Below are 26,811 nucleotides of genomic sequence, written 5' to 3'. Positions count from 1 at the left end.
AAGAGATTTGCAGGGCAGCCATGTGGTCATCTGTTCAGATTCACTTCCCATTGTTGCCTGGACCAGTTCACAGTGTCTGATAGTGCAGTGGATCAAGCAGTTTTAAGCAATGTAGTCAATTGAAAGGAACTGTCCACGGGGAAGAAGGTTTGTCTAAAAAAAAAAAATTACTTTCATGGTGCCGCCTCCGTCTTCTGTTGAATTTCTACAACCCTAAGTTTGGGACTTCCCAGACAACATGACTATTGCTTATCAATGGAAAAGAGCAAGTTTGCTTACCATAAATGGTGTTTTCTGTAGGTAGCAGGATGAATTAACCATGCAAACCCACCTCCTCCCTGGACAACCCCTTTTTTCTTGCAAGGTAGACAGCGCTTGGCTAAACTGTTATGATCTTTACATGGAACGACGGTATATAAAATATCTAACTAAATAAGACTTAATCATGGACTGAAGAGCGACTAGCTGCAGGTTTGCATGAGAACTGCCGTGCAGGCGCAGCAGAAAAAGCTCAGACTTCTTGGAGAGAGAGAGCTCCACGTGGAATGTCATCTGATGTTGCCATCCAGTCATCATGGCTAATTCATCCTGCTATCTACAGAAAACACCATTTAGGGTAAGCAAACTTGCACTTATCCTGGGGGAATTGTTTGGGAAATGTACAATTGTCTTATCGGTTTATTTACCTAACCAATATGACCATAAATGTTTTGCCTCTTTGGTGTCTGAATTTGGCACTTTAGGTGATGTCGCCATCATACTGAGAGGTGATGTGTATTGGTGTTCGATCTAGATAATACTCTTTTTATTTTCCAATATGGCCTTGATAGATGTGGGGTGAATTTTTCACCCTACCCCACATGATTATATGCGTCATGCCAGAGCTCATGGTACTCATACCAGTATTGATTATCTGTTGATATCAGAAAGGTAGTTTGGTAAGATAGATTTAGCCTCAGTAGAGACCATAGTAATCTCTGATCACAGCACGTTCTATCAGCTAGTTTATGGGAATGGAAGTTTGACTATCTGGAGAATGTCTCCTAGCTTTGGTACAGATCCTATATTCTGGGAAGCTAGGAAAGCGATGAGGTAAAATTTTAGTTACATGATTGGCAAAAAAGTTGGATGCTACTATTTTAGACCTTAATAAACAGATTAAGAGGTGCAAACAGGCCTGGTTAGGTTCCCCTAACTAAGGATAATTACATTCAGATGCAATAAATGTTGACTGATCTGTTTCATCTTAGAGCAGCTCCATTGATTCAAGCTTTAAAACACAAATTCTATCTCTATGGAATTAAATCTAAAGGATTGCTTGTCAATTTAGTTAGTACTCAAGCTGGGTCTAAGTTAATCTCTAATCTGTGTGATGATAAATGCCATAATTGTTCTGAGACAACTGATATCTTCCATAAATATTAAGCTAATTTGTATCCTAATGAACAGGAAGATTTTGACTGCAGAGACCAATTTATGCAAGGTTTATGCCTTCCAAGGATTTCTCTATAAATTCTCATGAAACTAAATTCTCCATTTACAGCGATGGAAAATCAAGCAGTAATTAGACTTGCATAATTTTAAGACTCCTGGCCAAATGATTTGGATGCCTGTTTCTACAAGTACTTGTCCGGACATATAGCAATGGATTTGCAACACCTCTTTGAGATTATGCCAGACTCCATTAAAATTGCAATAATTATAGTGTTGACTAAGCCAGGTAAGGATTTGAAATTGATAGGGTCTTAGACAGATTTCCCTGCTGAACCTGGAAATAAAAATATACCGTATGTAAGTTGATTGCAAACAGATTGAAGTATATCTTGCCCAATACTATTCTTCCAGATAGAGTGGGTTTTGTCTATGGCAGGAAAGCCAAGTGTTAAAGTTAGGAAATTGCTGATATCCTTGGAATATTGCCAGCAGGGCCCCATATCAGATACTTTATTAGCTGGATTTGATGCCGAAAAGGCATTTGACTGTCGCTCATAGTAATTTCTGAAGTTTGTGCTCTTTGCATTTGATTATCAAGGATAGTTTTATTTAAAAAAATTTGTACTCTATTTTAATCCCACTACCCAGATATGTTAAGGTTGCTTACCAGCGCCATTTGCCCTGCAGCAGGGTACGAGATGAGGGTGCCCACTGTTTCCATTATTTGTGTTAAACTTTGGAACCCTTAGTGCATATGTTGGAGGGGGATATAATGATCTAAGGAATGCATATAGGGAATAAAAGTCTAAATAATTTATTCTTTGCAGATGATGATTTAATGCTCTTATCCAATGCTTTTATTTTTCTACTGTCAGTACTTTAAATGTTTGTCATATGGAACTTTTTCTGGACTTAAGCTAAATCTTGACTAGTCAGAAGCACTGGACATAATGAGGTAGATCTTCAAAAAATATGCGTGTGCGTAAAAGTACACCAGATTTTATAAGATACGCACGTAGCCGCGCGTATCTTATAAAATTGGCGGTCGGCGCGCACAAGGCTGCGCAAAATCGGCAGCCTGCATGCGCCGAGCCGCGCAGCCTGCCTCCGTTCCCTTCCCCTCTCTACCCCACCCCCCAGCCCTACCTAAATCCCCCCCTACCTTTGTTGGGCAAGTTACGCCTGCTTGAAGCCGGCGCCCCTGCATCCCCCAGCACAGGCCGCAGTGCCGGGGGACTTGGGACCGCCCTCCCGGCCCGCCCCCAAACCATCGCCCACACCTTGGACCGCCCCCGGACATGCCCCCGGACACGCCCCCTCCCGCCCCTTTTAGGAAGCCCCGGGGCTTTGCGTGCGCCAGCGGCCCATGCAAAATAGGTGCGCCGGCGCCCTGCATGCATAAATCCAGGAGGATTTACGCGCGCAGGGGTTTTAAAATCTACCCCGATGGGTACCTTACAAACGACATGGCAGGGATTCTCTTTAAAATAGAAAACCAGCTACTATTGAATATTTGGGCTTTCTTATTCTTAGACATCCATATTTGTAGTACTCCTTTAATGTTCCTGTTCTTGAGAAGGTTTGGACTAGGTTGGTTAGTTGGACAGCTTTCCCAGTTTTGCAGCAGGGTAGAGTGGCGTTAATAATAATACTACCGCCTAAATTATATAGTCTACAAACGATCCTAATTTTACTTCAAAAGGATATTACATTTCTGAGGATCTGTAGTCATTTTCTCTGGAGGGACCAGTAGGGCATGATTTGATTTAAAAAAAAAAAATTGATGCTACCTAGAGATAAGGGTGAGTTAAATCTTCCCAATATTAAATACTATAATATACTTGTTTAATGAAGCACTTAGTCTGGTTACTATTATTGCCCCATTCTGTCAATTGAACAGCAGATGGTGTTCCTATTAAATTGCTATTGTATGCCCATTTATTTGCATTCCCTGATAATGTACATGCATCTGTTTTGTTAAAATCCATGCAGCATGCATGGAAATGTTTGAGAGTGAAATTACTTGTATCCTTCTCCAAATCTTTATTCCTCTCATTGGGGAGCCCTTGCTTCCAGCTAGGTGACATGTATCCCAAATATTGAACTTTGCAGTATCAAAGATTCCATACTACTTCTGCTTTTTTGTTAAAAGATAGTATACAAATTAAGACATTTGTACAATTAAAGATACTCTGGGATTTATCAACAAAGACCACTTTATTTTCAGGTGTGACATTACATTTCCACTATATTAAAATCTGAGTTATTGCCATTGACATCAACATTTGCTATACTGGTAATATTTTATAAGAGTTTTTTATTGAGCCTATATAAATATCTGCATAGAATCACATTCTGCAAGGTGCTGGTAGCTGATGTCTTCATGCACCAATATTTCACTCAAAAACAATGCATTATATACAAGATTGAAAACATATGCTCTGTTCATAAAGGCACCTAGACTGTATCATCAGAATCTTATGTCTTCAACCAAAGAGTGCCACCATATTTATAATCATCTGTTACATGAATCCTTGTGTTACAGAGCTTAATCTTTTTTAAAATAGCGTTTTTGTATGCAAATAAAACATTTTCATATTAGAGAGAGAGAGAGCAAAGCCAAATAAGGGGTTAGCACTCACCTTTAAACTCCAGACTGGTCAAAACAAATGAGGGCATTCTGGGAAGTCTTCCAAGTCCACAAAAGCCAGTTATTGAAGTACTTTTCTCATAAATCACCCGATGCTGCGGCATTTCAAAATTTCTTATCTTTCTCAGGGGTCAGATTATCATAGGGCAGTGGGGAGAGAACAAGTGCCTACTCAACTATCAAAGCTCCATTGAAATCCTGGATTGGAACATGGAACAATAAATAGCATTGTAAAATTTTTAGCAAGACAGCCAATCTTAAGGAAATTCTTTTTTTATAAAAAATAATTGCTTAAATTATTGTATGATACTATAGCAATCCCACTGATAGCAAATCTATTTGAACACAGACTTGTCGATTGTGAATGCACAGCATGAAAACAACATTGCCGTGAACTCAAATGTCATAACACCTATCATGAGTTGTTCTGATGGTGTTCAAGGGCTGGAAAGCCAGCCGCTGTTGGATGCCATTTTAAAGAACATACGCGGGAAGTGGATTTATCAATCCCACATCAGTTTCAACCAGTGTATGCCATGACATGGTGAATAAATGTATACACCTTGAACAGAACGGAAAGAGCATTAAAGTGATATTAGAGAAAATGCCAATCTAACCTTTCGTTTAGCCCATGTGATGACACCGAATCCAATATTTTTCACATCTTTTCAATAGTGTATTCATATCCCCACCCTGCTCAGGGAATCAAACTTGTTCAAAGACCTTTTTTCGATTGACTGCAGCTAGGTAGATAGTACATCAAGTTAGGTAGAGGGAACATGGTATAAATCTACTCTTTCACCTTCCAACCCTCCAAATCACATTAAATCTTCACTGATGTAACTGTACTGTTCGTACGTATGACTGTGCATGTTAAACTGCGCCCTAAAACCCAATACCCCACAAACCTCACCTCGAGTTCATAATGCCCACTCTTACATTGGTATAAAAAGTGCAAAAATCATGGGCCTCCACAGAGGCAGTCTCCCCCCCCACCCCCCCCAACTATCCCCAAAATTGCAAACCAATTGCTAGTAAGCTGTAACCTATCATTTGAAGCACCCATAGTAACCTGAACACTTGGCTAATGTAACACTGATTTTTAAAAGGGTTTCAGGTATGATCCAAGAAATTATAGCCCAGTGAGCTTGACATTGATGTTGGTCAAAATAGAAGAAGCTGTTCTTAAAAACAGAATTATTGGCCATAATAGCTAAACATAACTAAATAGAGAAGTCAACATGACCAAATGGAAAAGTTAACGTTTCCCTCTACTAAGGTATTAGATTTTTTTGTGAAGGTGTAAATAAAAATGTGGGAAAAGGTGAGCCAGTTCTTTTTGTATCATCAGAAGGATTCTGATGAAGTTCCTCATGAGAGAGACTTCAGGAAGTTAAAAAATCTTGAGATAAGAGGCAGCGTTTTCTGTGGCTTGTTAACTTGTTAAAAGACAAAAACAGAAGGGTAGGACTAAATGGTCAGCTTTTCAATTGGAGACAGGTCAGTGGTTGAGTGCCCCAGGGGTCTCTACTGGATGTTAAATAAATGAACTGGTAAAGGGAGAAACAAATGAGTTGATCAGACTGGGCCATCTATGTAGCAGATGAAATTTACTGTGGGAAAAGTGCAAAATGATGTGCTCAGGAAAAAAAAATCTTAATTACAGGTATACAATAGTGGATTCCTTAGTAGTTCAGGAATTGTTGCAGGCTAAATTATGTACTATAATTTATTCAGTCAGTGAAAAATCACCGCCCAGGAATAGGACTTGGGAGTCCTAGTGGACAATATGTTGAAATCCTCAGGTCAGTGTGTGGCAGTGGTCAAAAAAGCAAATAGAACATTAGGAATTATTTGGAAAGGAATGAATAAAACAGAGAATTTCATAATTCTCTGTTTTATTCATTCTTCTTCTTACATTCTTCTTCTTACATTCATTCTTCTTCTTACTGCTACTTCTTCTTACATCACATGATATTGTTCTAAGTTCTTATCCTTTTGTTCACATCCTGTTAATTGTAAACCGACATGATGCGACTCCCATCGCGAATGCCGGTATATAAAAAAATCAAATAAATAAATAAATGTCTGCACCTTGAGTATCTTCTGCAGTTTTGATTGCTCCCTTCTAAAAAAAAACCCAAAACAAACAAACAAAAAAAAACCACAGAAAAAAACCACACCAGCAGAACTAGAATAGGTACAGAGAATAGTGATGATAAAGGAGATGAAATTGCTCCCTTATGAGGAAAGGCCTAACAGGTTATAGTGCTTCAGCTCAGAAAAGAGATGAGGGGATAGAAATTTATAAAATCACGTGAGGTGACATGGGTAAATAGGAGATGGTTATTTATTCTTTCAAATAATACTAAAACAAGGGACACTCCATGGAACTAACAACCAGCAGATTTAAAACTAATTTTAGAAAGTACTTTTTCACTCTTGCAATCAAGTTGTGGAATCTATTGCCAGAGGACATGGTCAAAATGATTAGCATAGTGGAGTCTGAGGTTTAGATAAGCTCTCAGAGATAATGTTAACAAACAATTAGCCAACTAGACCTGGGAAAGCCATTGCTAGGCCTGGGAGTGAGTAACAGGAAATCTACGTTTTGGAATCTGCTGGGTCTTTGTGACTCAAACTGACCTCTAATGCAGACAGGATGCTGGGCTTGATGAACCTTGCTCTGACCCATGGCATATCATATGTTCTTATGTTTTTAACTGAGACATAGTTCCTGTGAAGAGTGTGGAGACCATGGTTTGGGACCTATATTTCTGAAACTTTGTCTAGTCATGTGATAACTGAATTATGAAACATTTCTATTTAAAACCCATGTCTTGTTCTTTGTTCAAATCTATGTAGACAATAATTGAATTTACCCTTACTGTCGAGGGTAAAATAGCTGTTGCAGTTCATTATAATTTGACAGCTGTCCAGTAAGTGCAGGATAGTGGATTATGATGCAGTAGGCTCTTTATAAAGCTGCTGTGCTATGGATTTGATGGTATGAATTGTTGGTTCCTTGTCTTTCTCTTGTTTTTTTGCAGATTTGATAATGTTTTGTTTCTTATATATAATAGAATGGTATTTTGATTATAAGTTTCTGTTCTTTCTTCTACAGGTCGAGCTGATCCCGAATGTATGCTGGGTCACTTACTCCGAATCCTCTTTAAGAATGATGACTTTATGAATGCAGTATGTTTTTGTCTTTCCTTCTTCGTTTTTTCTTAGGGCTTCCATACACAAGGACTTTCCACTAGGTTGTTTTTGTTTTTTTTTTTGTAACTGTCACAGAAGATGTCTTACAAGATAGCTACTATATTTTACATTTAGATTTACTCATTTCCAAATCTAAGCTCAAGGTGAGTTAAATGAAGGTATAGTAGATAGGTCCCTTTTTCCAGAGGGCTTACAATCTTAGTTTATACTTGAGGCATTGGAGGCTGAAGTGACTTGCCCAAGGGGGGAAAAGCAAGATTTGAATTCTGGCTTCCCTGGTTCCCAGTCTGCTATTCTAACAATTAGGTGGCTACTCCACTCTGAAATTGGGTAGAAACAGACAGGAATGGATCAGGAAAATTAAAACAAACATAGAAATGCAGCAGCAGCAGAAACGGTCCATCCAGCCTATCTACACCAATTGCTCAACTCTACAATCTCTACCACTCCCTTGGAGATTCCTTTCAGGATAATTCAACGCCAGGTGCCAATCTCATGGAAGCCAGAGTTCAATCCCACTGCTTGTGACTTTGGACAAGTCGCTTCACCCTCAATTGTCTCAGGTACAAATTTAGACTATAAGCCCTTTTGGGAAGGGAAATACCTATAGTACCCGAATGTAATCTGCTTTGAAGTGCCTGAAAAGCGGAATATAAATAAAATGAAATAGTCCTTATCTCCAGATCAGTCCAGACAATTGGATTTTCCACCCCTATCAGCAAATGGAGTCAGAAGAAAAGCTTTACAGTACTGCAGGTACATAATCTAGTGTATGACAATCTATAAGGAAAAAAAACAATAGTGGTTAAATAATGCAATTTTTCCTGGCGTGTAGCAAATGGACTCAGGACCAATGGGTATGGTATTCTCCTGATAGCAGTTGGAGTCAGATTTCAATCTGATGTCACCACCAGTACATATACCCCTGCAGGAAGCTCTGCTCTTCAGTATTTATCCGTATCCATAGCAGTTCGGGACTCTATACACGCTTGCACAGTGTTAGAGTATTCAAACCAAAGAAAATTCCAAACAAGAAGAAAGCTTACCTCTACAGACGAGCCCCGCTCTCCTGCGGTGATACCTACGGGTCCCTCCCCCAGTTGAGAATTCCTGAGGTGATTTCTGAGATCCCTCAGAGGTAGGCTTCTGTCCGGCAGCCGGTTCCCAGCGTGGACTTGGCCCCCGGCAATGGGAGAGGCTGAGAGGCAGCGGGTGCAACACCAAGCGCGGCGGTGAAGGTACTTTTCCCTCTCTGACCGCCCGGAACGAAACCTGGGAAACGCCGAGATAAGGTAAAGTAGAAAACTTTCTAAAAGTCTCTGGTCTCCGAGGCTCAGAAAGCCACACAGATCGTCAGTCGGTGTCTGTACTATCGGGTTGATCAGCCCCGTCCGGGCTAGACCCCGATCCGATACAAGGGTCCTCCCTCGTGGAGACCCTCAGAAGTGGTCGCCCTTTTGCTCGTGTGGTTGCTGACGTAGTTTCCCATTGATCGCCGTCCTGTCCGCCTAACCGAGCCGGGCGCACAACCTACTTGTGCGCATATCGGCGCACACATAAGTGCCGTGCGCACAGCGACACATACAAGGGGGCTGGGCACACAGCCACACGCTCAATGGTGCCGGGCGCATAAGTTAAATCTGTGCGCACAGCGGCGCGTGCATCTTGTGAGCATGTATTTTGACCTACGCGCACATCTTCGGCGCACCCGGAGTGCATAACTAAGCCTCCCGGCGCGCACATTATATGGGGCTTTCTGCTACCCTACACGCACAAACCATGGCACCACAGAAGGTCAAAGCATGGTCCAAGAAGGTCAAAGCACAAGCCCTCTGCCCAGCCTGCCACATAAGAGCTGCGCAGCACGAAGAGGCCATGGCCCTGTGCCGTCAGTGTGAGGAGGCTCTGGGAGAACCAGGTCAAGGCCCTCCCCAGTCCGAACAGGAATTCGGATCCACAGATAGTACACCGGACCTCTCCACCCCCAGCGCGAGCCTCCCTCAAAAGGGGCTCCCTGGGGACGCAGCGGCTTTCAATCTAGACCCAGGATTCTTTTCCTAGGTAGAATTCTTTAAAGGTCTCCACACCTTCGTCCACATGCAAGCGGCACCACTGATGACACAACCACAGCCTCACCCAGAGACGTGCCTCTACCGGCTAAAAGCCTCTCCATAGGGGACACGGACACCTCGGATGAGGATCAAGAATCCCTGGAGGAAGGGGAAATCCCTCCAAGAACAGAACCTTACCGAACCATGAGACGTTTTTTTCTCCAAAGACGAGCTATCAGACCTCATGGCTCACAGCCTGAAGGAGCTCGCCATTCCGGGCACTGGTACCACAGGGGAACCGAAGACTAACCCTCTCCTAGAGGGATTCCTTCAGGCCTCCCGCCATTTCCTTCTGCTGCAAGCCGTACAACAGCTGATCGACCTGGAATGGGATGCCCCAGAGGCTAGTTTCAAAGGCGGACGGGCCCTAGAAGCCCTCTACCCACTGGAACCCTCTGCCAAAGATCTCCTGGCGTTCCCCAAAGTGGACGCCATGGTCTGCGCGGTCACAAAGTGCACTACCATCCCAGTTGAGGGAGGAGTGGCACGCAAGGATGTCCAGGACAGACGTCTGGAATCCATCCTTAAACAATCATTCGACGTATCAGCTATGTCACTATAGGTTGCTGCCTGCTGTGCCGTGGTAAAATGCGCCTGCTTATCCATGACCAGGAACGCCGCCACGCCTGTGGAAGCACTAGAACCAGCGGTATCCTTCCTCACGGATGCGACCTCTGACCTGGTACGCACCTCAGCCAGGGGTGTCTCATCCGTAATGGCAGCCAGAAGGCAATTTTGGCTCCGAAGTTGGTCAGCCGACGCGACTTCCAAGATGAAACTCACGAGAATGCCCTTTAAAGGAGCCCTCCTGTTCGGAAGCGAACTGGAGAAGTTAGCCGACAAATGGGGCGAATCCCCAGTACTTCGGCTACCGGAGGACAACAAAAGCCAACGCCCCTACCCCCGATTACCTAGGGGCAAAGGATCACAGCGCTTCAGACCCTACAAAAGTACATATCAAGCCCCTTGCCCTGCAGGCAGGGGTCAGTCCTTTTGGAACAAACACAACAAGAGGGGAGTTGGCTCTGGCACAGACCCCAGCCACACCCCACAATGAGAATCAGCCGACCCATCCACAGGAAAAAGCCATAGGGGGCCGGCTTGCCCTATTCTACCAAAGATGGGTCGAGATAACAGCGGACAAGTGGGTCCTAACCATCATTTGAGAGGGATACTATCTGGACTTCCATAACATCCCTCCGGACAAGTTCGTGAAATCTCCTTGCCACGCACCCTCCAAGAGGACGGCAGTGGAAACCACACTGGCCAAATTGCTTGCCCTAAAGGTCATAATGCCGGTGCCTACCCAACAACAAAATACTGGCACTATTCCATCTATTTTATCATCCCCAAGAAAGAGGGAACGTTCCAACCCATCCTGGACCTCAAGTCGATCAACCGCTACCTGAGGCTACCACACTTCCGCATGGAAACCCTGCGCTTGGTCATAAGGGCGATGTAGCCGGGAGAATTCCTTACATCCCAGTCCATCACGAGCATCAGCACCTCCTGCGCTTCGCGATCCTGGACCACCACTACCAGTCCCGAGCGCTACCCTTCGGGCTCGCCACAGCCCCTTGGAAGTTCACCAAAATTATGGTGGTAGTAGTGGTGACCCTGAGGAAAGAGGGAATCCTCATACACCCCTTTCTGGACGATTGGCTGTTCAGGGCAAAGTCTACAGAGGAAAGTCATCAGGTGACCACCAGAGTCAAGGCTCTACTGGAGAACCTCAGGTGGGTTGTCAACACAAACAAGAGCTGCCTACAGCCATTCCAGTCTCTAGAATACCTGGGAGTCCGGTTCAACACCAGCCAAGACAAGGTCATTCTTCCCCCTATGAGGAGAAGAAAACTGATGAAACAATTGCGAAACCTGCTAACAAGTCTTCACCCAAAGTATGGTACTACCTTCAAATCCCCGGCCTCATGACATCAATCCTGGAAGTGGTCCCATGGACAAGAGCGCACATGTGACCGCTACAGTGCTCCTTACTGTCACGGTGGAACCAGATGTCCCAGGACTACTCCGTTCGTCTGCAGCTCCTGGAGGAGGTGTGGAACCAGCTCCAATGGTGGCTACAAGAAGACCATCTGAGCAAGGGAGTAAGGCTATCCCCACCGACCTGGATCTTGCTCACCATGGACGTGAGCCTATGAGGGTGGGGAGCCCACTGCCAGGAACTGACGGCCCAGGGGCAATGGGACAAGGGAGAGTTGGGATGGAACATCAACTGACTGGAAGCCCGGGCGGTCAGACTAGGCTGCATACGGTTCAGTCACAGACTCTGGGGCAAATCTGTCAGTCATGTCAGACAATGCCATGACAGTTGCCTACATCAACCGCCAGGGAGGAACCAGAAGCCAACAGGTGTCCCTGGAAATAGATCCCCTAATGGTGTGGGCAGAAGCAAACCTACAAGGGATCTCAGCCGCCCACATTGCGGGAAAAGACAACGTCACTGCGGACTACCTCAGCAGAGAAAGTCTAGACCCAGGGGAATGGAAGCTGTCGACCACAGCCTTCCAGTTGATAGTAAACTGCTGGGGAACCATGGCCATGGATCTCCTGGCAACACTGTCCAATGGCCAAGTTCCCAACTTCTTCAGTCGCAGACGAGAACCACAATCCCAAGGGATAGATGCCCTTGTCCAGACCTGGCCTCAGGAAGACCTGCTATATGTCTTCCCCCCCCATGGCTGCTACTGGGCAGGATCATCCGCAAGATAGAGCACCACAGGGGGCTAGTACTTCTAGTGCCCCGGACTGGCCAAGAAGGCTGTGGTATGCAGACATGCGAAGACTCGTGATGGGGAACCCTCTCCTTCTACCTCCACACAGGGACCTGCTCCAGCAAGGCCCGATCCTCCACGAAGACCCAACTCTATTCTCTCTTACGGTCTGGCCATTGAGAGGACACGCCTGAAGAAGAGCGGATACTCGAGGGCAGTGATTGACACCTTGCTCCGAGCACGCAAGTTCTCCACATCACTGACCTATATACGAATATGAAGAATATTCAAAGCTTGGTGCGAAGATCACGACATCCTTCGGACAGTCAAAATTCCCACGATCCTAGAATTTCTGCAGGACGGATTACAGAAGGGGTTGTCTCTCCATCAAGGTTCAGGTGGCCGCGCTGGCCTGTTTCGGAGCCAAAGTGGAAGGCATCAGCCTAGCATCTTATCCAGACATCTCCCGCTTCCTGAGAGGGGTCAAGCAGATTCAACCACCCCTAAAGTGGCTGGTACCCCTATGGAACCTCAATCTAGTACTAGACTTCCTAGCAGGAGCCTTCTTCAGACCTATCCGAGGTCTGCCTCTATGACTCCTAACCTTGAAGACGGTATTCCTAGTGGCAATGTGTTCGGCCCGTCTCATCTCCGAACTTCAAGCACTATCCTGCCGAGAACCATTCCTCAGGTTCACACTGGGATTCATACAGCAACGCACTGTCCCCTTCTTCCTTCCAAAGGTGGTTTCTTACTTCCATCTAAACCAAACCATCTCGCTGCCATCTCCAGTTGAGCATAAGGACTCTGAAGAATCTAGCTGCCTTCGCCATCTTAACGTCTGCAGACTCCCTAGTCCGATACCGAGAAAGGTCGGAATCTGTACGAAAGACGGACCACCTATTTGTCCTTCACAGCGGGAAGAAACAAGGGGAAGCGGCCTCGCGGGCAACCATATTCCGCTGGATCAAAGAAGTAATCAAGGTGGCCTACGTAGAGGCAGGCAAGCCTCCACATCTACAAGTCAAGGCCCATTCCACTAGAGCCCAGGCAGTTTCCTGGGAAGAAACCAAGATGCTGTCACCCGGTTCGGGAGTAGCTTTTGTACATCCCATTGGTCCTGAGTCCATCTGCTGCACGCCAGGAAATGGAGAAATTACTTACCTGATAATTTCGTTTTCCTTAGTGTAGACAGATGGACTCAGCATCCCGCCCATAGCTGCCGCCAAACACAGAACCTCGGGTAACAATCCCTGAGAGCAAGACAAGTACGGGTAAGCCACGCTGTACTCTAGTTAAGACACCCATAGTTACCGGGTGTCGGCGTTTCTCAGTTGAGTACACTGGTGGTCTCTAGCTATAGCCCACATCATCCAGTTCAAGTTAATCAAAGTTAACCAAGTTAATCAAATTATCCAGACACACATATATCCAAAATTGCTTTTCGAAGAAAATACTGAAGAGCAGAGCTTCCTACAGGGGTATATGTACTGGTAGTAACGGCAAATTGAAATCTGACTCCGTCTCCAACTGCTATCAGGAACACACTGTACCCATTGGTCCTGAGTCCATCTGTCTACACTAAGGAAAACAAAATTATCTGTTAAGTAATTTCTCCAATATAAAAATAACCATTAGAATAATGCATCCATATGATTTTTAAATGGAGACCACCATCCCATGAAGGTAAATTACCAAAACACTTACCTCTTCTTTACAATCATGTCTCTCTTCATTTACATGAATTTTTTGCATATATTTGGTTTTTCAAAATTTCATATAAAATAACTTAATAAAAAAGTTCTCTTTACCACACTGATCTTACACCCGATATCTGCCTTAGCAGATATTGGGCAACAGCATTTTCATATCCACTCTGGCTTGAGAAGATTGCAGTTTTGCATGTTGATGTTGCTGAAAAGTACCAATGAAATGTGATCACTTGATGCATATATCATAATGAATTCAACAAATAATCAAATGAACATGAACTCCTTGTGTGTCTTCAATAATAATTAAATACACATATATAATGAATACAAATCATTGCATCTCCTCAGTAAGGCCCGGCACATGTAATCCAATATGTGATCACATACACAGTTTATATATGTACAGCCTTATTGAGGAGATGCAATGTTCATTTGATCATTTGTTGAATTCATTATGAACAGGTGATCATGTTTCATTGGTGCTTTGCAATGATGTTGTGTTTAAATATGGGGAGAAAGAAGAGCTAAATGGGTTTTGGGAGTGGGTGTAGGAGGCCAGAGCAGGAATGGCTGAAGGAACTTCATACCCCAGCTTGAAGGGAGGATCAGTGGGGTTACTGTCTATGATGTGGGCTTTTAAGGAACTGTTCTATGGCCAGAGAGAAGGGGAAACCGGCCTGGCAACACTTGCCTTTGATGTTGGCTGTGAGGTGCTGAAATATGGTCACTCCTGCTGAATGTGGGAAATGGTATGGAGATCGCAGGAGCGGGTTATAGGTCTCTGACCAGTAGTGCAGCTTATCTTGGTGTTGGGGGAAAGCTGTTCAGGAGCCTCCTTGTCAGCCTTGGAGATGAGGGGAAAAAAAGCCACTGTTCAGGATGGGGTACAAAAAACATACACAAAAAGTAAATAATAAGACAAATATCTTTTGTTATGGGACAGCCAGGAAACAATTACAAAGTTAATAGCAGAAAGAGGCAGTTGTTGCAAAATTAGGGAGACTGAGGTAATACAGGGTATCATATAGTGATGTCATTCATTGGAGAAAGCCTTTGGCAAACAGGTGAGTTTTAAATAATTTCTTATTCTTTAACATTTTGTGTTAGACTAATATAATTAGGTAAAGAATTCCAAAGCGTGGGGCCATAAATAGAAAAGGTATGCTCCATGGTTACAGAGAGACATGCTACTCTTGGAGAAGGAATTTCTAATAGATACTGACTGGATAATCGCAGTAGATGTAAAGGGGTATGGACTCAATCCAAGGTGGTGAGACGTTATAGAGGAGATTATGAATTATATAGAAACAATGGCAGAAAAGGACCAAATGATCCACCCAGTCTGCCCAGCAAGCTTATACTTATGCCAGTATCTGCTGCACTGTGCAGGTTACCCTCATGCTTATCAGTTTCCCAGACTGTAAATGTCAGGGTCCTTGGATGCTGTTTGAAAGCAGAGAGCAATGATGGAGCTGCATCAAAGTACCAGGCTTAGTGATTAAGGGTAGTAAATGCCACATCAGCAAGTTACCTTCCTCATCTATCTCCTGTGGCTAGGGGAGTTACTGCTCAGCATGCTGATTCAGGGGGAGCTTCTATGATCCAGATTATGGGGAAGGTGGATGATGGGATGCCCCTTTCTCCCAGATTTGTGCCTTGATGTACAAAGCTTTTTTGACTGAGAGAGGATCTGATCTAGGTAAGAAGGGGGCTGCTCCTGAAGTTTATCCTGCCTGTCCCCAGAAGAGGAAATTTAACATTTCTGTCACAAACATGGAGTCCAGGGCTTCAGAATGAAACTATGAGGTGAGAAGGTGGTAGACATCATGCCTCATCTAGATAGGATTTTAGACCGTGCTGGGGAGGAGCCGGCTGTTGTGGTACATGTGGGCAGCAGCGACATAGGAAAATGTGGGAGGGAGGTTCTGGAAGCCAAATTTAGGCTCTTAGGTAGAAAGCTGAAATCCAGAGCTGAAATCTGAAATGCTCCCTGTTCCACACACAAGTCCCCAGAGGCAGGCAGAGCTCTGGAGTCTCAATGCATGGATGAGACAATGGTGCAAGAAAGAGGAATTCAGTTTTGTAAGGAACTGGGGAACCTTTTGGGGAAGGGAGGAGGCTTTTTCCGAAGGGATGGGCTCCACTTAACCAGGGTGGAACCAGGCTGCTGGTGCTAACCTTTAAAAAGCAGAGAGAGCAGCATTTAAACTAGAACCAAGGGGAAAGGTGATAAGTCTCTCAGCAGTGCATGGTTCAGAGGGAGGTATCTTCAAAAGATACTAATGAAGCATTAGACGTAGGGCATTCCAATAGAGAGGTTCCAATAATAAGAAAAGTGGTCCAAGTGCCTATAATTAAAAACTCACTTGAGCTAAAAGATTCCAATTTATCCCGGTCAACTGAAAAGCAGAGTGTAAAAACAAAAAACACACTTTGAAATGTTTGTATGCTAATACTTAAAAGTAAGATGGGAGAATTAGTGTATAGCAGTGAATGATGACATAGACTTAATTGGCATCTCAGAGACATGGTGGAAAGAAGATAACCAATAGGATAGTGCTATACTGGGGTACAAATTATATTGCAATGACAAAGAGGAGCATCTTGGTGGCGGGGTGGTGCTTTTTGTCTGGCGTGGCATAGAGACCAACAGGATAAAGATCCTGCATGAGACTAAATGCACAATCGAGTCGTCTTGGGTAGAAATCCATTGTGTTGGGGAAGAGAATAGAGATGGGAGTATACTACTGTCCACGTGGCCAAAATAGTGAGACAGACAGTGAAATGCTAAGAGAAATTAGGGAAGCTAACCAAACTGGTAGTTTAGTAATAATGGGAGATTTCAATTACCCCAGTATTGACTGGGTAAGTGAAACAGGGCATGCTAAAGAAAGAAAGCTCCTGGATGGAATAAGACAGTTTTATGGAGCAATTGGTACAGGAACTAAGGAGAGAGGGAGCAATTTTAGATCTAATACTTAGTGGAATGCAGGATTTGGTGAGAGAGGTAACGGTGGTGGGGCCGCTTGACAATAGTGATCATAATATGATCAAATTTGAATTAATGACTGGAAGGTGGACAGTAAGTAAATCCATGGCTCTAGCACTAAACTTTCAAAAGGGAAACATTTGATAAAATGAGAAATAGTTGGGGAAAAAACTGAAAGGTGCAGCTGCAAAGGTAAAAAGTGTGCAACAGGCGTGGACATGATTTAAAAAAAAAAAAAATCCTAGAAGCAAAGACCAGATGTATTCCACACATTAAAAGGTGGAAGGAAGGCTATTGAACTTAACAACCATGATCCTCATCCATTCCCATTCCCATTCCTCCAACCCCCATTCCCATTCCTCCAACCCTCCCTCATCCTCCTCCACCCTCACCCTCCCCACCATCCTACCACCTGATCTAACCGCATATATTCCCTGGCATCATGTGAATAATTAAAATGTAAATATAGTTATTGTGAATATAGTTAATGTGAATATACTTAAAATATGTGAACATGTAACCACCTTTCAAGTTGAATTAGTTGCCTCAATGTTTCCTCCTACTATAAATTATTGTAAAGCCTGTTGCTATGTTATGTTACATTGTGAACCGAGGTGATGTTTTTAACGTGCCCCGGTATATAAAAAACCCTTAAATAAATAAATAAATAAAATAAGGCAAAACAATTACTGGTGTGGTTAAAAGGTGAGGTGAAAGAGGCTATTTTAACCAAAAGATCTTTATTAAAAAATTGGAAGGAGGAGTCATCAGAAGAAAATAGGATAAAGTATAAGCATTGGCAAGTTAAATGTAAGACATTTGATAAGACAGGCTAAGAGAGAATTTGAAAAGAAGTTTGCCATAGAGGCAAAAACTCACAATAAAAACTTTAAAAAATATATCCAAAGAAGAAAGCCTGCGAGGGAGTTAGTTGGACTGTTGGATGATAGAGGGGTTAAAGGGGCACTTAAGAGGAAGATAAGGTCATTGCGGAAAGATTAAACAATTTCTTTGCTTCGGCTTTTACTGAAGAGGATGTTGGAGAGATACCTGTTCCAGAGAAGGTTTTCATGGGTGATGATTTAGATCAACTGAACCAAATCACTTTGAACCTGGAAGATGTGGTAGGCCTGATTGACAAACTGAAGAGTAGTAAATCACATGGACCGGATGGTATACACCCCAGGTTTCTGAGAGAACTAAAAAATGAAACTTCAGACCTATTTCAATTAACTTGTAACCTATCAAAATCATTTAATGTACCTGAAGATTGGAAGATGGCCAATGTAACCCCTATATTTAAAAAGGGGATCCAGGAGTGATTCGGGAAACTATAAACCAGTGAGCCTGACTTCAGTGCCGGGAAAAATCATGGAAACTGTTATAAAGAATGAAATCACATGTATAAATTACCTCACTTTGTGAACGGCGCTTCTTTGCAGATATTTGGACACAAGGATATTACACAGAATTTAATTAAAGCAAATATACATTTATTATTGAATATCCTTGGGAGATACAGACAGCCAGACCTTTAACAGGTAAAGCACTACAGTCTGTCTCTCTTAGTATATTGTGAGAGGTGCGTTTTATAGGTTTAAACCATAGAGAAATGCCTGTGAGCCTATGATGATAATCACTTACGCAGTATGACAAAATGAAATAGGATAGACTGAAGCTACTTTAACCTGAAACTCTCCACCCACATGAAGGCCCCTTTGTGACTAGCCTTGCTTTTGCCAGATGTGTGCCGCTTCTTCTGAGATTCTTTTGTCCTGTCAATATGTCAATCTCTTCAATTTGCCTTCTATTCTCATGGGGCATTGGGCCTCTCGATTAGAGACGGGTAGTCCGAGAATGTGGCCTGGGAATATGGCCTCAGTCATTTGCCATCTGTAACCTCATGACCTTCTAGCATAGGCTTTGCAGAGCCTAAATGTATTCCAGATGTCTTCCAAAGTCTTGAATATAAGGTCAGTTACAGGTTTGTTCCTATGGCCAAAATTGCAAGCAGGCCACAGACAATGAAGGATTTCCTGGTGTGTAGCCAGATGGACTCAGAACAAATGGGATAGTATCCACGTGCTAGCAGTTGGAGACGGATCTGACGTCAGCACGGGGGTGTATATATCCCCACAGGAAGCATAGCTATTCAGTAATTTCCGTCTCCAAAGCAGTTTGGAGTGCCTGCACGCTAGTTGAGCGTGCTTTCCAAGACTACTTTAATTTTTCTCTTTTCTTATTGTTCTAGATTCTACTTTGTGTTTCCTGTCTATTCGACTTTAGAGCCCCGCGCTCCTGCGGTAGATACCCAAGGGTTCCTCCCCCAGTTGAGCTCCCGGGGTGATTGCCGTGCTCCCCCGGCGGTGGAAGTCCTCGGTCCTGCCGAAGCGCGGCAGTGACGCAGCCCAGGGGCGAGTTCGGGTGAAGCATACGAGGCCCTCGATCCCGGCGTGGACGAGGTAGCGGGTGCATATCCTCAATTTCGGCGGTGAGGTGATCCCTTCCCCCGCAGCCGGAGACCGCCTGTGTTCCAGCCGGGAAGCGCCGAAGCGGGTAAGGAGTACATCTCTTCCGACGGGTCTCCGAAGCGCAGAGGATCGGCGGCGTGGCACGCCGTGGAGGATGCCATTGTGGGGCCTTGCTCAGGTACTCCGCGCCCGTAATAGGCGCGGCTTTCTTCCTCCTTGGGCGTATATGGCTTTGTTTCGGTGAATTGCTGAGCGCCTATTGAATGCCACTGAGCGTATATCGCTAGCCGCATATTGCTGAGAGCCTGTTGAATGCAATTTGAGCGTATATTGCTGACCGCTTATTGCTGAAAGCCTATTGAACGCAAATTGAGCGTATATTGCTGACCGCTTATTGCTGAAAGCCTATTGACTGCAAATTGAGCGTATATTGCTGACCGCTTATTGCTGACAGCCTATTGAATGCCAATTGTGCGTATAGTGCTGACCACTTATTGCTGAAAGCCTATTGAATGTAAATTGAGCGTATATTGCTGACTGCTTCTTGCTGAAAGCCTATTGAAGGCCATTGAGTGTATATTGCTACCTGCATATTGCTGAGTGCCTATTGCATGCCATTGAGCTGGTTTCTTGGCCGCCTATTGCTGTGCACACGTTGAGCGCCGGTTGTATTAGGCACCTATTGCTGCCGCATATGGTTGCTGTGCGCCTGTTGTATTAAGTGCCTATTGCTGCCGCATATTATTATTGAGCGCCTGTTGTATTAAGCGCATATTGTTCAATGGATCAGAACACTGCAGAGTCTTCAGCGACGGTGCCGCCTGCTTCAGGCATTGCAGCCCTTGGCCTCTGCTCTGCATGCCAACTTCGGGCCACGCGCAGTGATGAGCCAGATTCTCTATGTGCCCAATGTGAGGGGACCGTGTGACCCTCGGGCCAGGACCGGTCTCAGCCACGGTTTGTGGAGAGTTCCCCAGGGGCTACCCTGGAGTTAGGGGGCAGTCTCGACCAATCTGGAATCCCGGGGGAGCTTGTACCCCGGCGATTAGAGGCTGCTTCAATTTCCTGGGTGGATCTCTTTAAGGGGATTCATGCCTTCGTACAGATGCAAACGGCTTCCCGTCCAGGCCCTGCGGTTCCTGCTGTTCCTGTGGTTCCTGCGGTGGCTGCGCCTGCGGCGGCTGCTGCACCTGCTGCTGCGGTGGCGGCTCCTGCGGATCCGGTTCCTGGACCCTCACGACCTTATCGCGAGCAGGACTTCCCACCGATGGACAGTCCGGATCAGTCCGACCAGGAGGTCTCACAGGACGAGTCCGAACTCCCGGACGAGGGGGACCTTCCTCCATGGACTGAGCCATATAGACCCATGAGGCGGTTCTTCCCTAAAGAGGATCTCTCCGACCTGGTGTCTCAGTGTCTGGCAGAATTGGATATTACAGGTTCCAGCGCTTCGGTACCCTCTGCGCAGAACCCCCTGCTGGAAGGTCTTCGTCCTACAGCCCGCCATTTTCCATTCTTACAAGCGGCGCAACAACTGATCGATTTAGAATGGGCAGCACCAGCGGCTGCCTTCAAAGGGGGTCGGGCTCTGAAGAGCATGTACCCATTGGCACCGGCTATCCAGGACCTGCTGGCGTGCCCTCAGGTGGACGCCTTGATTAGCGCTGTGGTCAAGCGCACTACCATTCTAGTTGAAGGGGGGATGGCCCTCAGGGAGCCTCATGACCGGGCGACTGGACGCCATTCTGAGACAGGCCTTTGAGGTGGCAGCTTTATCTTTGCGGATCGCCACCTGCTGCACGGTGGTGACGCGTGCCTGTTTGTCACAGGTTAGAAACAACGCTCCAGCGGCGGACATGGAATCCGCTCTTTCGTTCCTTACAGATGCGGCATCTGACCTGGTCCGGACAACAGCTAAAGGGATTTCATCCTCCGTAGCTGCCAGGAGGCAGCTCTGGATCAGACGATGGTCAGCTGATGCACCTTCTAAGACACGCCTCTGCTAGGCGCTGTCATCCGCAAGATTCAGAGACACCGGGGCCTAGTTCTTCTAGTGGCGCCAGACTGGCCAAGAAGACCCTGGTACGCGGACATGAGAAGACTACTGGCAGGGGAGCCTCTTCCGCTGCCTCCTCTCCGGGACCTTCTACATCAAGGTCCCATTCTTCACGAGGATCTGGCTCAATTCTCTCTTACGGTATGGCCCTTGAGAGGGCTAGATTAAAGAAGAGGGGTTACTCGGAGCCCGTGATTGATACCCTCCTCCGAGCTCGCGAGTTTTCCACATCCCTCACATACATCCGGATCTGGAGAGTATTTGAAGCATGGTGCGACACTCACAGCACCAATCCACATGCAACCACTATCCCTATTGTGTTGGATTTCCTGCAGGATGGACTTCAGAAGGGTCTCTCCCTCAGCTCCATCAAGGTTCAGGTGGCTGCGCTGTCTTGCTATGGTCCCAGGAGGGATGGCAAGACCATCGCCAAGCACCCAGATGTTTCTCGCTTCCTGCAAGGAGTCAAGCATATTCGTCCGCCACTGAAGTGGCCTGTGCCTTTGTGGAACCTCAACCTTGTTTTGGATTTCCTCGCGGGATCCACCTTCAGACCCCTTCGGGGCCTGTCTCTGCGTTCTCTAACCTTGAAGATGGTGTTCTTGCTGGCTGTATGTTCAGCCCGCCGCATCTCAGAGCTACAAGCATTGTCCTGCCGTGATCCCTTTCTCAGAATCACTCCGGAGGCTATCCATCTTCGTACGGTTCCCTCCTTTCTACCTAAGGTGATTTCACAGTTTCATCTTAATCAAACCATATCCTTGCCTACCACGGCGGGTCTGAAGAAATCTGAAGAAGGGCGTTTATTACGCCATCTCGACATTGGCAGATTGCTGCCCAGATATTTGGAACTTACACAAGACCTACGAAAGACGGACCATCTGTTCGTCCTGTACAGCGGGAAGAAGCAAGGTGAAGCGGCCTCATGGTCCACCATCGCCCGCTGGATTAAAGAAGTTGTCAGAGCAGCGTACGTAGAGGCTGGGAAGTCTCCGCCTCTACAAGTCAAGGCTCATTCTACCAGAGCACAAGCAGCATCTTGGGCAGAATCCAGGATGCTATCGCCTGCAGAAATCTGTAAAGCGGCGACGTGGTCCTCCCTCCATACCTTCTCCAGGTTCTACCGTCTGGATGTCCAGGCCAGGGAGGACTCAGCATTTGCGAGGGCGGTACTACATGGGCCTCAGGCAGCCTCCCACCCAGGCTGGGAGTAAAGCTTTTGTACATCCCATTTGTTCTGAGTCCATCTGGCTACATGCCAGGAAATGTTGAGATTACTACCTGATAATCTGCTTTTCCTTAGTGTAGACAGATGGACTCAGCATCCCGCCCAGCTGCCTGCATACATGGGTATCACCGATTCAAGGTAAGCCATGTCATCTGTTTCCATAAGAGCGTACACTCTACCAGGTGTCCACGCCTTCCGGTTGGGAATGCTGGCGGTCTCCAGCTACTATCAATCGGTCAGGGGAATCCTGTTTCACTTTTTCACTGAGCATCAGTACACACATCTATAACAGCTTTTGCAAGGAAGATTACTGAATAGCTACGCTTCCTGTGGGGATATATACACCCCTGTGCTGACGTCAGATCCGTCTCCAACTGCTAGCACGCGGATACTATCCCATTTGTTCTGAGTCCATCTGTCTACACTAAGGAAAAGGAGATTATCAGGTAGTAATCTCAACATTTCCTAGCGTGTAGCAGATGGACTCAAAACAAGTGGGTATAGTGTGCTCGTGCTAGCAGTTGGAGACGGATCTGACGTCAGCAGGGGTACATATACCCCCGCAGGAAGTGCAGCAATTCAGTAATTTCCGTCTCCAAAGCAGTTTGGAGCTACCTCACGCTCGCTGAGCGTTTTTTCCAAATTCTAACGACTAAATTCATAGAAGAAACCTACCTGAAGACGAGCCCCGCACTCCTGCGGTGATACCATTCGGTCCCTCCCCCAGTTGAGTTTCCCGAGGCAATTTCCGTGGTCCCTCGGAGGTAAGAGCCTCGGTCCGGTGGCCGACTCGCGGCAGGGACCTAGCCCCCGAGTGAGAAGGGCTCGGGCGTGGCATAGAGGCAGCCTCGGTCCCGGCGTGGACTTGGCCCCCGAGCGAGACTAGTTCGGGCGCGGCCTAGAGGCAGCGGGTGCACTTCCTCGAGCGCAGCGGTGACGGTAATCACCCTCTCCCCCCGCAGCCGGAGACCGCCCGGGTTGCAGCCAGGAAGCGCCGAAGACAAGGTAAGGCGTACATCTTTACTTGTTGGTCTCCGAGGAAGCGAGGATTAGTAGAGTCTGCCTACGTGGCAACCTGCCAAGGGGGTCGCCATTTTGCTTGCCTGATCGCCACCGCCTTCTGCCCTGGTTCGTCACCGCGCAATAGGCGCATGTGCTACGCGCAGGTTGCAACGCGCGTGTTGCTACGCGCACGTTGATAGGTGCCCGTTGTTAGGCGCACACTGTTAGGCGCACGTTCATAGGCGCCCGTTGCTAAGCGCACGTTCATAGGCGCTCGGTGCTAAGCGCACGTTGATAAGCGCACTTGCTAAGTGCCCGCTCATAGGTGCCGCTCATAGGCGCACGTGTACAGGTGCACGTGGATAAGCCGCATATTTGGTAGGGCCGCACATCTTTCGCGCATATTACAAAGCGCAGACTCTAGCTGAGTTAACAGACGAGATGGAGCGTAAGAGAGCCCATGTGTCAAGCGGAGCCAGCACCTCCAGAATCAGGCATAAGCCTCTGCTCTGCATGCAACCTCAGAGCCACACAGAGCGGAGGAGGAAGCAGACTCCTATGTGCCCAATGTGAAGAGGCCCTGGGAGTTCCAGGCAGGACCGGTCGCAGCCCAGCGTACTTGCCAGTTCTCAGGAACACTCTGGAACCTAGCAGGCAGCGGCGAGCTGTCAGGGAACCCGAGAGACCTGGTGCCCCTAAGGCCAGATCCGGCTTCGCTCTCCTGGGTGGAATTATTCAAGGGGATTCATGCCTTTGTCACAATGCAGTCTGCTTCCCGAACGGGGTCCATACATACCGGATGACCCGGCCCCTGGACCCTCAAGGCCTAGGCACGGCCACTCGCCACCCGGAACCCCCACTTAGAAGCCATGGCTCTGGGGGAGGCAGAGAAGCCAGCAGCCATTTTGGAAGCACATGCAGAAGTGCAGGCTGCCATTTCTGAGCCCCGTGATTCCCCTCCCACGCTTTTTCCTGTGGGAAAGGACCCTCTTGGTGGCAGGGAACGGGGTGGGGCTCAGAAGGGAGTCTATCAGGACTCTTCCTCCTCTGACCCAGAGGCCTTTTTTAGGAGTTTTCTGCTTCTCCTTCATAAGGCTTATTAAGCCCAGAAGGAGTTAGGGGCGAAGAGGCTGTTGCCTAGGAAGTCCTGGATGGCCAAGAGGGCTAGAGGGCCTGTGGAGTCAGGAATCCTGTGGATGGTGGGTCTCCAGCGAACCCCAGAAGAAGGGCAATTCTTCGGATAGTCTGGATGATCCTGAGCAGCTCCAAGAGGGGTCCGGTGGCACCGGGCAAGGACTATTAGTTCCCTGGGGGATCAGACACACAACTTCGATCGAGATCCATTGGGAGTCTTGGTGGATCCCATGTCGGATCCGGATGCTCAGGACCCACAGGCAATTCCGGTCGCGGAAGGAGATGACCCGCATGTGGTCTGGCTGTTCCGGAGAGAGGAACTGGGTCTATTGATTCCTCAGGTGCTGAAGGATCTCGGCATCAGAGATGTCCAGGAAGGCTCTGACAAAGAAGGAGTGAATCCGCTCCTAAAGGGATCATGGAGACTCCCTACCACTTTTCCATTACCAAAGCAGGTGAAGAAGTTGGTGGATAGGGAGAGGAAATCTCCCAAGGGGGGCCTGAAGGTTACGAGAGCTATGGGGATGATATATCCCTTGCCAGAACAGACCTTGGAGTTATGGAAAATTTCCCAAAGTGGATGCAGCCGTTTTGGCAGTTACTAAGAAGGCTACCATCCTGGTGATGGGAGCGGCAGTTCTCAAGCATCTCCAGGATAGGAAGCTGGAGATTCTGCTCAAGCAGCTTTTTGAAGTCTCAACTTTGGCCCTTCGAGCAGTCGTGAATGGAAGTCTGATGCAGAGAGCCTATTTGTCCTGAGTGCAGAAGGCGCATGACAATCGTTCTGGAATGGCATCTGAGGCATCACAGGCAGCCCGTTTTAGAGGCAGGAGTGGCCTATGTGGCTGATGCTTTGTACGACATGGCCGGACTGGAGTATGGCCTCACCGATGGTGATGCGCAGGCTCTTGTGGCTGTGAAATTGGTTGGTGGATGTGTGGTCTAAGACCCAGCTGTCGAACTTCCCATTCAGGGGGAAGCTTCTCTTCGGGGAATATTTGGAGAAACTCATGAAGCAATTGGGAGAGTGGAAAGGCAATAAGTTGCCTGAAGACAGGAAGGATCCTAAGAAGTCCTTTCCGCTGCAATCCCGTTTTCGAGAGGCTAGGAGATTTCGAGCAGGCAGAGCCCCCTGCACAAGCTTTGCAGAAACAGAGTTTGGGCAAACAGCAGCCCTTTCGAAATCAGACAGGTCCCCTAGGGATGGTGGGTCCCAAGGGGGGAGCGGAAGTAGGTCGGACAATGAAGGTGTGAGGTTCCACTCCTCTTAGGAGGCTATCGGGGGGAGGGGGGGAGGTTTTCTTTTTTACGAGGAGTGGACCAAAATAATGGACCAGTGAGTCCTGGAGGTAGTAAGAGATGGTTACGCCTTAGAATTTTCTTGGCCACTCAGGGATACCTTTGTAGTCTCCTGCTACGTCTCCTGGAGCAAGCGGGAGGCAGTGTGGGACATACTCCAGCACTTACAGCTTCTACATGCCATTGTTCTGGTGCCCCCTCAGGAGAGGGGGGGTTGGGCAGGTAACATAGAAACATAGAATTGACGGCAGAAGAAGACCAAACGGCCCATCCAGTCTGCCCAGCAAGCTTCGTACTTTTTTTTTTTTCTCTCATACTTATCTGTTTCTCTTGGCTCTTAGTAACCTTTTGGTTCTATTTCCCTTCCACCCCCACCATTAATGTAGAGAGCAGTGTTGGAACTGCATCCAAGTGAAATATCTAGCTTAATTAGTCAGGGGCAGTAACCGCCGCAATAAGCAAGCCACGCCCATGCCTATTTGTTTACCCAGACTATGTAATTCAGTCCTTGTTGGTGGTTGTCTGTATATAGATCCACTTTTCTTCATCCCCCCTGCCGTTGAAGCAGAGAGTTATGCTGGATATGCATTGAAAGTGAAGTATCAGGCTTATTTGGTTTGGGGTAGTAGCCGCCATAACAAGCAAGTTACTCCCCGCTTTTTTGTGAATGCATATCTTTTTTTTCCACATTTCCTCTTGCCGTTGAAGCTTAGAGCAATGTTGGAGTCGCATTAACCGTGTGTATGTTTATTGAATAAGGGTATTATCTCC

At 46.6% G+C, this 26,811-nt stretch overlaps 1 protein-coding gene across 14 annotated transcripts in view; it reads left to right on the top strand.

The window, feature by feature from the left end:
* Positions 1–26,811, top strand: part of DCAF1 (DDB1 and CUL4 associated factor 1) — a 466,661-nt gene that overhangs the window by 123,136 nt on the left and 316,714 nt on the right. For all 14 annotated transcript variants that reach the window (XM_029599562.1, XM_029599550.1, XM_029599554.1 and 11 more), the window contains one exon: positions 7,209–7,282. In XM_029599562.1, the coding sequence (XP_029455422.1) occupies positions 7,209–7,282 (74 nt within the window). The remainder of the gene's footprint in view (positions 1–7,208; positions 7,283–26,811) is intronic.

The sequence above is a fragment of the Rhinatrema bivittatum genome, chromosome 4, assembly GCF_901001135.1.
Source record: "Rhinatrema bivittatum chromosome 4, aRhiBiv1.1, whole genome shotgun sequence".
Classification (NCBI taxonomy): Eukaryota; Metazoa; Chordata; class Amphibia; order Gymnophiona; family Rhinatrematidae; genus Rhinatrema; species Rhinatrema bivittatum.
Note: the sequence above shows the minus strand (reverse complement) of the source record. Positions and strands in the feature narration are given on the sequence as shown.